This window comes from Maniola hyperantus, chromosome 2, assembly GCF_902806685.2.
Source record: "Maniola hyperantus chromosome 2, iAphHyp1.2, whole genome shotgun sequence".
NCBI classification, from domain to species: Eukaryota; Metazoa; Arthropoda; class Insecta; order Lepidoptera; family Nymphalidae; genus Maniola; species Maniola hyperantus.
In genome coordinates, this window is record NC_048537.1 from 5,574,804 (window position 1) to 5,589,533 (window position 14,730).

At 37.9% G+C, this 14,730-nt stretch overlaps 1 protein-coding gene across 10 annotated transcripts in view; it reads right to left on the reverse strand.

Moving 5' to 3' along the window:
• The window catches only part of LOC117993521 (cytosolic carboxypeptidase 1-like), a 101,996-nt gene that overhangs the window by 4,393 nt on the left and 82,873 nt on the right, over nucleotides 1-14,730 (reverse strand). For all 10 annotated transcript variants that reach the window (XM_069503017.1, XM_034981325.2, XM_069503016.1 and 7 more), the window contains 3 exons: nucleotides 2,367-2,454; nucleotides 1,453-1,617; nucleotides 133-309 (listed from right to left, as the gene is read on the reverse strand). In XM_069503017.1, coding sequence (XP_069359118.1) covers nucleotides 133-309; nucleotides 1,453-1,617; nucleotides 2,367-2,454 — 430 coding nt within the window. The remainder of the gene's footprint in view (nucleotides 1-132; nucleotides 310-1,452; nucleotides 1,618-2,366; nucleotides 2,455-14,730) is intronic.

Consider the following 14,730-nt stretch of genomic DNA (forward strand, 5'->3'; position numbering starts at 1 on the left):
TTTTAATGAGCTGAGCTATGAAAATGTAGCAACCATATTATATTGGCGAGCTTTAAAGTGGTTTTACAATACCCCTTGCCACGCATCCTAGTATGACCTTGGTGGTAAAGCACCATATAGGGTGCCAATTACCTTAAAAGGCCCCCGATCGAAACCGCAGAATGAGGCCTCCATTGTATAGGATCTGGTGACTCCCAAATGACGCCACACCGTGACGCGGGCTGTGCTTTCGCGTTCACGTTCGACGCGAAACGAACACGAGCCCAGCGCGAATGCTGGCGATATCCGATGCATGAGAGCTGGCAACATCTAGTAAACAGATAAGAAATAAGAACGAAATAAAAACGGAAGCGAAGCTTCTTTCGTAAATTTTTGTGCTGCCTTGCTCTCGTTTGTATGGGCAACAATATTCGCTGCCCAGCTAAAAAGCTGAGTCGATAAGACTCATTCGTTCCGACTGGCTATACCTACGTATCCACATACGGAATCCTAGTTTGGGAGCAACTCATTGGTGGCTCGTCAGGTGCTCATTAGCGGTGATCCTAATTACTTAGATAACATCAGGAAAGTACGTAATACGCCTGAAGCTCATTTGCTCGTTATTTGTATAAAGAAATGTAATTACAGCTTCAATTAAGATACAAATAATAGGTAGTTATACACCACCGCTATTTAGATCGATAAGATTCATAAAAAACACATTACATCTAAGTTATCAGATGAGTGAAGGTCATTCTTAAAATTTATCTCAGCTCGTTTCTCATACCTACCTACTAAGACTATACCTAGTAGGGATAGGGACTTAAATAAACTTATCAGGTATCACACATTGGCACATTTGCGTAGTTTTTTCAACACCCTTGTAAAATGTTATCCGGTTAAAATATTTGTGTCAACAAGCTGTAACTTCGATCTTTCTTGTTTTGTCATCCATAGATGAAGTAACGGAATTACAGGAACAGCTAGTCGGGAAAAAGGAAAAAGTCTTAACTAACGATCTTTGTACAATCCTGTAGGTACTGTAGAAGTTAGAAATAGTGCTTAGTGACAGAGCCGTCGCGAGTGGAAACCTGGTTGGTCCTCTCAAGTGGTGAAGGTTACCTACCTATGTATGAAATTAAAGTTGATGATTAGGTGTTCTTTTTAGTAAGTATCAACTTAATAGAAAAGATAAAAATATAGTATAATTCAAATAGCTTTCTTACAGGCAACAATATAAATTTATCGTATGGTAAGTATTTTATCACATCGACTATTCTGACAAAAAATAATAATATCATTAACATTATTTTGTTTAAAACAATGATAATAATAATGATAATAAAATACAATATAATATATGAGAGCTCTTAATATCATGATCATCAATTAAAATGATTTAAAAAACCAACACCTTTAAAAAATTAATCCCGATTACGGACCTGATCTATCGAAGCTATTTTCGCAACTTACAAGGTATTTAACAGGTTCGTCGGGCACCAGCCGGTCGTTGCTGCACCAGCTCTCGGCGCCGGCGCATCCATAAAAGAAAACATTCTTTTTGCGCGAGTGGCCGTGGTAGTCGCAGTACACTAACGGCGGTTTCTTCCAAACGCGTACTAAATATTCTATTAGGCCCTTAAGTGGAAAGAGACAAAGTTTAGCATAGATAGGCATACATTTTTAAGCAGTTTCCTACTACCTAGGTACATAGTTTATTTTTTCAATGATTTGCATTTTCCTCGGCCGGCCGTCGCGTCGGCCCGCACTACTTCGACCAAGGAATGAGCTTTTGCCGTGGTCGAGGCATGTCCACAATGGGCAAGGTGCCGCGCAAGGTCACACTAGTGACTAGGCTGTCCGCACGTAGTGGTGGTGTGTCTAACTCAAAAGTCAAAACAAAGAAGTAGCTGCACGGTACCTAGCATCTCGCGGTGTTTTCAGACACAATCAGATATTCTGTCGCGCCCTAGTTAGGAAACCAACGAACGTTCGTGAATCGTGAGGCAGTATTATTGCTATTAATGTACCTATTATTACTAAAAATGTCGGCCTTCTATTCGGACGGTCTGGGGTTTGAGCCCGGGCACGCAACTCTACCTTGTCGGAGTTATGTGCGTTTACGGTGAGAAAACATCGCGAGGAAACCTGCATGCCTGCGAGTTCTCCATAATGTTCTCAAAGGTGTGTGAAGTTTAGTTTTCGATCCTCTTTAATAATAAACGAAACGCCCTGTTAAGGAATACCTATATCTTGAAATAGCCACACCGATTAGTCAATGTCTTTATTTTTATTTATCTGGATGTTTGGTACCCGTATAAAATTAGCTCGTAAATAGAATTGTCTTACTTTAATCACTAATGAGCGAAAATTCTTGGTGTAATTACCTTGGTATGGTAAATAGAAGGATGCAAAACGGAGCTCGGCTTGCACCAGCGTCGATTTAAATCTTCATTAGTTAAGCCGCAGCGATGGCTGGAACAACACAGGCATTATATGTATTATACTTAATATATTCTAATATATTATTATATAAAAGGAAAAGGTGACTGACTGACTGACTGATCTATCAACGCACAGCTCAAACTACTAGACAGATCGGGAAATTTGACGTAAGCATCCGCTAAGAGAGGATTTTTAAAAATTCGATCCCTAAGGAGATGAAATAGGGGTTTGAAATTCGTGTAGTCCACGCGGACGAAGTCGCAAGCATAAGCTAGTTTCAAATATATTAAAAGTACAAAAGCGGTGATAGACTAGTGGTTAAGACTTATAAGACGATAACCTCCTAGTTGGTGGGTCCGTGGGTTCGATTCCGGGCACGCCCTCTACTTTTTCGAAGTCATGTGCGTTTTAAGCAATTAAATATCACTTGCTTTAACGGTGAAGGAAAACATCGTGAGGAAATCTACATGCCTGAGAGTTCTCCACAGGGTTCTCAAAGGTGTGTGAAAGGTGTGTGTGTGCACTTGGTCTGCGTGGTGTACCTACTATGGCCAAACACTTCGCATTCTGAGAAGAGACCTGTGCTTAGTAGTGAGCCGGTGATGGGTTAATGGTGAACATGGTTAAACACGGTGGAGTTCCTAATCGTAATTCCTAAATAAGCGCATTATAAAACCCCTCATAAGTCCCGCAGATCGCTAATGCACGTGGCCGACATTTTAGTGAATTATTATGATTTTTACGTTCCGTATGGTTGCGTGAAAAAACTCGGCGTCGGAAAACCTCAGAGCAATATTATATTAGCTTGACAAGCCCGACCAAGTGCGAGTCAGACTCGCGCACTGAGGGTCCCGTACTAAGGTATTTTTTTCGACATTTTGCACGATAAATCAAAAACTATTATGCATAAAAATAAATAAAAATCTGTTTCAGAATATACAGGTAAAGTCTTTTGATATGATAACAATTGGTATAATTATTTTACTTTGAAAATTGAAAATACTAATTATTTGCTCATTAACACATTTTAATTTTTTTGTGTGAGATGTAACCACAAATTCGGGGTTTTCGGATTTATTTCTTTACGTGTGCTATGAGACCTAACTACCTGCCAAATTTCATGATTCTAGGTTAACGGGAAGTACCTACCGTATAGGTTTGCGTGACAGACACGACAGACAGACGGACAGACAAACAGACAGACAACGAAGTGATCCTATAAGGGTTCCTTTTTCATTTTTTCCTTTTATAATTCCTTTAGAGTTCCTTTATAATATTAGATATAATATAATATTAAGTCCTTAGTTTTAGAAAACTTGTAACTGCCTTCTGCAATACAGGGTTTTCCTAGTGCAGAGGGTAGGAAACTCGTTTCTTGTGTCTAAATTCAAAATTCAAAATTCAAAATTCAAAATAAATTATTCTTATTCTTATTCTTCTTATTTTAAGGTACGGAACCCTAAAAAACTTGCAGAATCGTGTGTCAGCGAGAAGCGTGGTAGGTCTTAGCTTTAAAACCCCGTTTAGAATGAGACAGGCTTTAGTTCTGCCTCGAGGTTTGAATAGAGCCTGCGTTACTTACAGACATGTACTTTAATCACTTAGCTATAGATTACCAGGAAGCCCAGTATATCTTTATAACGATAAGTGCCGTGGACGCGTTCAGTGAAGTGACAAGCCCGTAGGTTGAGTCGGTATCGTCATTTCAATATCAGACTAGTTAGGGACGCAATGAAGCTTAGGAACTAAACATATTATTGGCTAAGCTATATCGGGTTACGAGCCGCGACTTGCGACGTAGAATTCATTAGAAAGATTTATTTTTAGCGCTGTTACACGTAGTGCGTGTTTGATATGAAAATCAAAATATTATTGAGTATTTATTAAAGGGTCTATAAATAGTTATATAGGCTAATTATAGCTACTTAGAAAGATACATTTGTGGTTAAAATCATTGATTATATTAGTAATATATAAATGTGAGAGTTTGAACGTTCGTAACTTGTTCACGCTACAATGACTGAACCGATTTAGCTGAAATTTGGAATGGCTTTTTAAACCGGAATATCAAAGAGTTTCCGCTGGATTTTGAAAAAAAACCCTAACTACATCCACGCGGAATGAAGCCGCGGTCATCATTTAGTTGTCCTATAATAATCGAACTTGTAGTTTTAAAATCAATTAACGGGCTCAAAGATTTAAAATATGTAAATTCTTTAACCGTGTAACTTTGAAACTGAATAGTTTAACGGAAATCTGGGAAGCTAAATACATAGACATAGATATCAGCTCATAGATCGTATCTACAAAATTTCATTGAGTTTGATTGGTTAGTATCTAAATGAGAGCCACACTATGTTCGTGTGTTCGTGTTCGCGCACTACCAAGAAACCTTTATTTTGACAAGGAGAGTTTGAAGAGCCACTTTTAAGAGAAGTTTGGATTTCTACTTGGTTAAATAGTAACAAATAATAAATTGATTTTTAAAATAGAATCTTGTCACTGCGCCTTATCTTCTATCTATACCTATAGGTACCTACTCTATACATAATATGAAAAGACTTGTCACATAAACTATTACAAGCTTTCAGCTATCCATTTCAATTAATAGCCGAGTAGGTACAGGATGAATAAATATTACCATTTATCAGTATTTAGGTATCTAAGTATGTACCCATAAAATGTAAATTAATTTTCCGATCGGTTGATCGATTTTATCTGTTATTAATTTAATGTTGGTAATTAGCATTTTTAATAAGCGGTATCAAGTAGCCCATGTTACCTATGGTAATTTATTTTGATTTCCCTATCGTAGTGATGTGTACCGATGGGCCGAAAAGTAGGAGGTCCTGGGTTCAACATGTGAATCAATTTCGGAATTTGTTCAATTTCATATCAAGAGTACGATTTTAGTCCTTATTTTAAAGGTGAACCGTACTTTTGACATGACCCATAGGTGAAAAAATGGCGCGTGAGGAGTCATTTTATACGAACTTTATCGTCATTTAGCATCGGGGAATACGGCTGTCAAACGCCAAGGCTCTTTAGGCACTGCATCTGATCCGAATCTGAACGATATTCAGATCTAGTCGCAACCCCTAATTACTACTTATATTTCGAATTGAGAATTCTCGAATTCGGAACGGATACAGTGCGTAAAGACCCTTACTTCTCGTTGAATAAAAAGGAGAACAAGTGATAGCAGTGTGGTAGGTACATTTTTATTTGTTTATCTGTTTATAGTCGCTGGCACGCCTGCCTTATACTTAGGTTTTTTTTTTTGGCTTTTCCAAACGATTGCTTATCGGTACTCTGTACAGCTCCATCCAATTAGAAAGGAAACCCGGGACAACTTAATCATTGACTGGCAAGCGTATCTTTGACGCAGGCGCAGCCGCACGAATGCTAAATAACTACCACCAGGTTTGATTTCGATAGATATCGTATACCCACTAACATTATTCTCAATTTTATTTTTTCTATCTTCTATAATATAAAAATGAATCACTAAATGTGTTGCTCATCGCAAATCTCAAGAACAGCTGAACCGATTTCGCTAATTCTTTTTTTATAATATTCCTTGAAGTACGAGGATGGTTCTTACGGAGAGAAAAATTCAATTCAACCTCCTCCTCAATTTTCTAAACTCCACCCGAGCGAAGCCGGGGCGGATCAGCTAGTTTAATAATAATAATAGATGATGTCCGCTGCTTTTTCCGCGTGGTTATAAGTTTTTGGAGAACCTGCGGGAACTCTTTGATTTTTAACCGACCTCAAAAAAAGGAGGAGGTCCTCAATTCGACTGTATCCGTCAATTATGAACCGAATTTAATAATTCTTTTTTTTTGTTTGTTAGGTCATACTTCAGAGGTAGTCCCATTTTATCCGGGATAAAAGTAGCATAGGATAAGCTATTTCCATTCCCAACCAAATCGGTTCAGTCATTGTGGTGTGGAGTAAATCTATCTAAATGTTTTGTGTCAGTAGGGTGTGATTTAAAAACCCTCAAGACATCCCCCACAGTAGTGAAGACCCAACCCCACAGTAGGTCACCTCACAGTGGTGACCCCACAGCCAACCCCACAGTGGCCCCTACACTGGCCTAGGTCCATCTCCGAAACCAGCTTGTGGAATTGGGGTAACGCTGCTGCTCGGGCGGGTTTCCTATAATATCCCCCACTTGGCTAGCATTCGTACTTCAGAGTTCAGACCATAGTGATACAACTGCGAGCGGAAATGATACTAGCCATGTCTACAGTCATCACCCTTCACCTATCGATATCTAAGGGCTCTAACCACCTAACACACACGATACTCTTAGCATCAGTGATTTTGAAAATGCATTATGCAAATGATGCTGCGTTGCGTTTTGACGACTTTGAAATAGTTAGTGACATTGAAATTGCTAGTTTTAGTAGGTATTTGGAAGTGGTTTTTTATTTATTTTTATTCAGATACAAGTTAGCCCTTGACTGCAATGTCACCTGGTGGTAAGTGATTTCAAGTCAAAATTGGTATCGAGATTCCGAAAATCAACATGATCGCTGCAACCTGATTTTCAGAAATTGTATAGCTACGGAATGGCGCGTTCAAATTTCAAACGCGGCATCTAGTTTTCGAAAGTAACTAATTTTCTTAATCTATGTCTGCTATGGCCCAAAAATAAACTTTCAACAAAATAGATACCTAAATGAGGTATATGAGGTATAGTATCTATAGTCCTTATAATAATACATATAATATCGGTGTGATTATTTCATTACATGCGTGACACGATCGCACGGTTATAAAAGTTTAATAAAATGATAATTGATTCACGATCATATAAGGTTTACGTGCGACCAAGAAAGCTCTGAGGGCAATTTGATATGACACGCTATTAAATTAAATGATTGGCACACCACGTAGGAACGAGTAGGTTCTAGAATCTAGAGTCTTCGTACATGTACACCTACCTAATAATTTTGTTATTATCTCTTATTAAAAACATAGTCGCAATCCATGTTTGTATGTAAGTAGTCTATATTATAATAGACAAGATGATAACCACGACTTCGTTCGCGTGAATTTCAGTTTTAAAAAAATCATATTATTCTTCTTGATTTTCCGAGATAAGTAGCCTATATCCGTATACGGGATGCAAGCTGTCTCCGTAACCAACATAATATACCTAATGCCCGCGACTTAGAGCATGTGGAATGTGGATTTACGTTTTTTTTTACTTTCCTTGGAAACTCTTAAGATTTTCCGGGACAAAAATTAGCCCATGTCCTTAGGATGCAAGCTATATCTGTAGGTTACTTACTTTTCGTCAAAATCGTTTAAACGGATGGACCGCGAAAAGCTAGCAGACGGACAGATAGACAGTGACTAGGGTTACTTTTCATCCTGGGAAAATAAAGGGTTCCAACAGGATTTCTAAAAATTCACACGCAAACAAAGTCACGGGTAAAGGCAAGTCATCCGATAAAAATCTACCCGTGTTAAAAATATAAGCGAGGCATACATTTTATTAGCACAGCAATCGGAATAATCCAAATAGAGTGGCCAGCAATAAATAAAGTGCGATAAAGCTGCATGTATGTAAGTCAGCAAGTCTTCTGTTTTGCATTCTCGCAGCATGGGTCCCTTAAAGTATGTATATGCAAGTTAGCTTATATATCTATTTTATAATAAAAGATGGGTCCTATATTTAAGGTGACCGCACACCACCTTTTTTGTTTGTTTACTTTTTGTGTCACAAGCATTGACTTATATATTACTTCACAAGTCACAACTAGTCCACATCAGATTCCTCAAAATAATGTTTTTCCAGTGATGAATTATTATGAATCCATACTAATATTATTATAAAAGCGATAGTGTGTCTGTCTGTCTGCTAACTTTTTACGGCCCATGAGTTCAATTGGTTTTGACAAAAGGTACAGAGATAGCTTGCACCTTGGGAACGGATATGGGCTATATTTCCCGGAAAATCAAAGAGTTCCCACGAGATTTTTAAAAATATTTCTAATTCTAAATCCACGTGTTTAAAGTTGTATGATCTATAGTACATTATGATAAAAGATTTTAGTTTTCATTAATTTATTATGTTTCCTTGGGCTCATGCTATAGGTAGGTCTATGGTGCAATAATCTGTGGGAAAGGAAGTGCGTTATACCGTAAGGGCTTTCATTATCTGTGCCTTGATTAAGAAAGAGTAAGGTCTCCAATTGTGTCATTATTTACAGCTAGATTCAGTGCGTTGCAATCTACGACAATCCACTGTATTCCCGTCTGTTATTACAGGGTAATTCTTGCTGGTACGTGTTTCTGACATAATCGCATTTCGATGGTTTGTTAGTTGGGGATATGAGATTTTCAAATCTGGATTTGGTAGAACATTATTTTGTCAGTTTCAATTCTGGATGTATCACGATTCACGATCTACAAAAATAAAATAAAAGAAAATAGATCAAACCTCAAAATGTGTCCTTGTTTGTCCTTTGTAGCTTTAAGTTTACCTAGTTTTAATTTTGTAATTTTTAACATTTGGTTTATATATTTTGTTTCTCTGGGATATTGTGAGCTGAATAAACTTTTATTTACTTTATTTATTTATTTACTCCGCCCTTGTCCGCAATTATTCATAACATTGCATCGATACTAATATTATATTAATGCAAAAGTGTGTCGACCTATCTGTCTGTTTGCTAGCTTTTCACGATCCATCCGCTAAACCTATTTTAACAAGGCATAAAGATACTTGCATTCCGGGGACCGACATAGGCTACTTTTCGTCCCGGAAAATCAAAGAGTTTCCACGAGATTTTTAAAGGAACATCCGTTGAATCGATTTTGAAGAGAGCTTGAATTCTGAAAACGAACATAGGCTTCTTTTATCCCGGCAAATGAAAGAGTTCTTATAGGATTTTTTGAAAACCTGAATACACGCGGGCAAAGTCGCGGACAGAGGCGGGCTTTATTGCTGCTTTTAAATATTTATTACTTCTATACATTTTTTCTTTATAGTGATTTCACAGGGGATTTGTCACGAAAAGTAATTTTTCAATTTTATCACTTAATAAGTATCATTCTTACACTTTGCAAGTGCAAAAATTCATTTTTCGTAATTTAATGTCCTTTTGCAACATTAAACCAGATTTTCTTGTTAGAAACGAAGCAATGCGAATGTTCACACTCGCACGCTCTTTAGCGTCTTTAGCTCGGTTTAATGAACATGTTCTCGCAAAATTTCAAATTTTGTGCGATTTTGCTTCGCGATTTTCACAGGCTACTTTAAGTAAAGTAGCTAATGGGTTATATGAAAATAGTCCATCTCATGTTATATACGACTATGTAACAGTTTCGGTCATTTTTTATTTTCTATATCCGACAGTTTCAGTTTCAATCAAGTATTACGGAGCTACAAATAACATGCCATGGTTTCCATGCGTATATGGTTTCTATGGCATATCTAAATATATATAAAAGGAAAAGGTACGCAAAGCTCAAACTACTAGACGGATCGGGCTGAAATTTGGCATGCAGATAGCTATTATGACGGAGGCATCCGCTAAGAAAGGATTTTTGAAAATTCAAACCCTAAGGGGGTGAAATAGGGATTGGTGTAGTCCACGTGGACGAAGTCGCGAGCATACGCTAGTAATAGATAAAGGTCCTAATATGACGGTGATCAATCTTGGATACTTTTACCTATTCATTATTTATTTTTGAAATTGTCTGTACGATAATAGATCCTTGTCTTTTTTATGACTTAACCACGCAGATGAGCGGACAAGTCACCTGTTGGCAAATTATATTCGACGCCTTTAACCAGAGAGATGTCATATTACTGGAGACTCAAATCTCATACAGCAGGTGTACCTTACGCCCACTTGATCACAGAAATGAAATACACGCACGTACAAATTAATCTTTTACTCGTGTGATATTACCGTAAAATTACGGCACTGGGCACATGATTAAAATAGCGATTATAAAGACATAATAAATATACCTAAGATAAGCGTATATAGCCAACTTATCAAATCAGTATTATCAATGGCCAAAACTCGCCATGAGCATAATACGGGAGCTTTTCACGACGTGAAATGTGACGTTTATGACGTTGGACGTCCGTTTTAGTTTATTCTATGATTACGATAATTTGAAATAGTTATTATATTTTATGTAACTAACAGAGAATGTGAATATTTAATAATTACTAAGAAATATTATTTAACATACTCTTAACTACATTCAGTCGATTGAGGGCTTTTTGCGGGACATTACTATACAATATAATAACCATCTGCCTACTACTATATGTAGGTATAATTTTTGAGAAGGGAAATCGTATTTCGGTTTTTCAGGAATCCAAAATATCATTGTGTTCGTTCCGGATCTAGCATTATAATATTCATAACAGTTTGTTAAGATACGATCAGGTATGTGTTACTCGGTTAGGACATAAACACTAATTTTGTATCACGATTTTCTCCAGTTCAACTGGAAGGTCATATACCCCTACCTACCCGGTTATTTTAATGAAAATTTAGGTGTAAAATTATAATTTTCCGGCTTTATAGAGCGAAAATTTGACGTGACGACAGAATACACAAATTAAGAAAAAGAGTAACAAATTACATATTTCTCTGAAGAGAAGAATTCTTGGCATGCGCATGCATTTCATTGCAATAACAACAATTCGTAAACTTGATGTTGTATAGCGTACCGACTCTTCAAACGCGAAAACTGGATAGTTTTCGCGTTTGAAGAGTCGGTACGCACCATTAACAGTATCACGGTATGTGTCTTGACGTGGCAGTTTTTTCTCCTGATGATGGAGCAGAGCTTACGTCCAATTAGGAGCGGTTCAGAGAAAGGACATCATTAGCGGGCGGCGGCGCGGCGCGGGCGCAGGTCCTCGACTCTGCGCAGGAGGCGCGCGTCCTTCTCTGGCAGCGGCTTTTGCTCGCCGACCGGTTGCGCATCTTTTAGGTACTCTAATCAGGGAAAAAAATAACCGTCGCGGTCGCCTGCATGCGCAAACGAAAGCGAACGAGCGAGAAACTACGCCCGCTCCACCATGTTTTATGCACATTGTTACGTTCGAAAAAAACAATCAGGGCTGCATGGAACGCGATTAAAATCAAACATTTGTCACAATTAAGTACGACCGTTTAATCCTCTACGATTTCATCTTTGAAGAATATGGTGGCTATGAATATTCTTTAAACGAGGCTGGATTGTAACTTGTAGGCACATTTAAAAATATTGAGAGCGTACGAAAAACAATAACACAAAAGCAATCCGCGACTAAGATAGTCTTTGGTATGTTAAAAATATACAGTTGTAGCCCTTTGAGACGTGTAGTGATGACCGAGGCTGGTTCAAGGGTCTGCCTGCCATCTATTTATAGACCGCGCCGAGGCGATGCTATCGGCCCTCAGCGTACCTCGGCCCGCACGATCCCAACCCGCCCCTATGCACCCCTCACATAACGATTGCCCAATAAAAGAGACCAAAGAAAAACTACCATATTATATTCGTACCAGCTATTTATATCATATTATGTCCATTGTTTCTGCCTTTGATTTAATAGCCCGGGTGGGTCTAAACCGAGCTCGGGATACTGGTTTAATTAATTAAAATGTATAACAATAGATCACTCCTTTTTTGGTTCAAAAGAAATCCGAAGTGAGGATAGTAATGAAGATTTATAAAATGCGATAAAATCGTTGTGGATAGTTGAACATCTCCCGGAGTCCGGTGCGTGGCGCACGTTTCGCTCATCCGTATGCTCGACGCGGAGGCTGCTTCCTGCGAGCAGCAAGGGAGGGGGCGCTCAATCACGGGTAGTCGTTTCCCATTCGTCCTTATATTATACTTGTCTTTGTCTAACGACATAAACAAACACTAAATGGAGCTCGCCGAGAGTTGATTAGGATATCGGGATAGCGCTTGCTGTCAGGATTCGCCAGGCAGCGACAACTCTGTATTCCTAGGCGACACCGGACACAGGGCGAGTTATTTATGATGGGCGCGAGACAATCGGCCGCTCGCAACGCTTATCCGGTGTCAGCGACGTGGTGCCAATAAAATGACGTGGCCATCTTCATTAAACACCATCCTTTGGAATTATCACACGTGCCTAGCCTATATTTATAGAAGTGTTGAATCACAAGCTATGTAAGTCAGTAATAATAACTTTGGCATGACTCAAGGAATTGTCTCTTCCCATTCTACAGTTTGCAGTTACGCTTCATGGTTCTCCATCCAAACGCTGCCGATTCCATATTCTATTATTTGTTGTTCTGGATCTAAAACTAAGCTAAATATCGATTTATCTCTTCATTATTTATGCCTGACAATAATAAATAAAATTATATGTATTTTGCATAGGCCGAATTTTGAAGCAGCTTCGTGCGTAATTAAACAATGTAAAACCAATAAAATTGCAAAACTAAAGGCAAACTTTGCTGAGTGATAATTTCAATAATGTTATGTTTTCTTTTTAAATATTGATTGGTTTTCAAAATAATAACGTAATACCAAACGTTGATTTGCGTTGTTGAGACAACTTCTATCTTAATCTAGAGTATGTTCTGCGCTTAAATGTTGATTAGAATAGCATGCGCTCTCGCTGTGCTTGGAGCGACAATGGAGAGCACTCTTAAGTTTATTATTGCTGCGTCCACGTCGTAGGCTTATTATCATCGGTGCTTTAGATTCGCTTTGTTGATTGTTGGCGCATTTTCCCATAATGTCCGCGTGGTTAGGTCGAACTAACGGCGTCGGCTACACTAATTGATTTTATTTGCCGTCTGTTGCGGAAGCGTAGCAATTCGCCACAGGTCGGTTCAATGACACGACTCCTCTCGAGCAACTGTCCCTACGCCGCTGGAATGCAGTCTCTTATATCACGTCATGTCATTTCATTACAACAAATCGTCGATAGCGTATCATACAGCGTCGTTACCTTCAAGAATGCCTTTATACAATAACTGTTGATATAAATATCTACCTATACCTAGCAAACCAAGCAATAATAATATACCTACCTAATAGAAAATAATCTTCTATTAAACTCTTGCATAAATTGGTACTTAATATTATGTACATATGTTGTAATTGTAACTTTAAGTACTTTTTTTAAAAAGAGACTTCTTTCTTTTCTAAATTAAAAACTATTTTCATCCTATATTCCTTTGGAAAACCTTTGGAAAATACTATCTTAAAATTTTATGACAGACATATTTGAGACAGCTTCGTGATCATTCATAGAGGCTTCTACCTAACATAATACAATATGCCCATTGTCCTTATAAATCGTAAGTGCCTATCTGAAACCCGAGATGAAGAAATGCCAAGAAGTTTTGATAAATTAGTGCAGCAAGAAAGAGGTTTGCGGTCATCTTTTCCCATTATCTGGACAGGTTTTATTGACTTTGGACGTAAAGCACGACCTTCGTGGGTCTTAATTTACAAAATGAATATGTTTATAATGTAGTTCTTTGCGAATCAGGGATTCGCGATAAAGGAATGGAATGCGATATACACTAGATACGCCGAGCGCCTCGAATGAAAGTAGGTATTGTAAAATAATTTGAAAAGTTGATAAGGTTGCGAATATCTACGAGTCTGGCTTTAAGGAAAAAAAAGATTTTTTTTGTTTAGATTACTTACATCATAAAAAAAGTGCGCTGAATGGAGAACCTCCTCTTTTTTGGAAGTCTGTTTAATAACAGCCTAAATTGTTTAGAACTGAAGGAACGGGATCGAAAAGGTTGGGAAGAAAAGTAATGTGAAGTGAGAAAAATATTTGATACTTACCTACTTATCAGCAATAATAATTATTAGTCTTATGCAATAAAGTTGTCGTAAAAGTGATGTAAACAAGGGTAAAAGATAAACAGGCAGTCGACAGGTGCCTTAGGTTAAAGCTGAGCGATCGACCACAATATTATCGGTGTGTATGTAGCCTAGAATAATAAATACTATAGAACGCTGATGAAGTTACTTTTGTATGAAAACCGAGCGAGCCACTTCGCACACTATCTTAAAGAATCGCGTATTCAGCACACAGCCATCGCGAATCTACTATTGGCCAAAAATTTACAAGCAAAAATCGTCTGTATATTCTTAGCGGTAGGGTTGATTTTGAAGTACCATTCAAGTATTGTATTGCCAGCTATGATAAAAATTTGCACAATAAATATTTTCAGTTCTTAATACCATGTTCCAAGCGTTGATAATTATTGTGCTTATTGTGCAAACATCTGAAAAACATGTTTCACTATATAAAGTACATGTCGCTCGAAG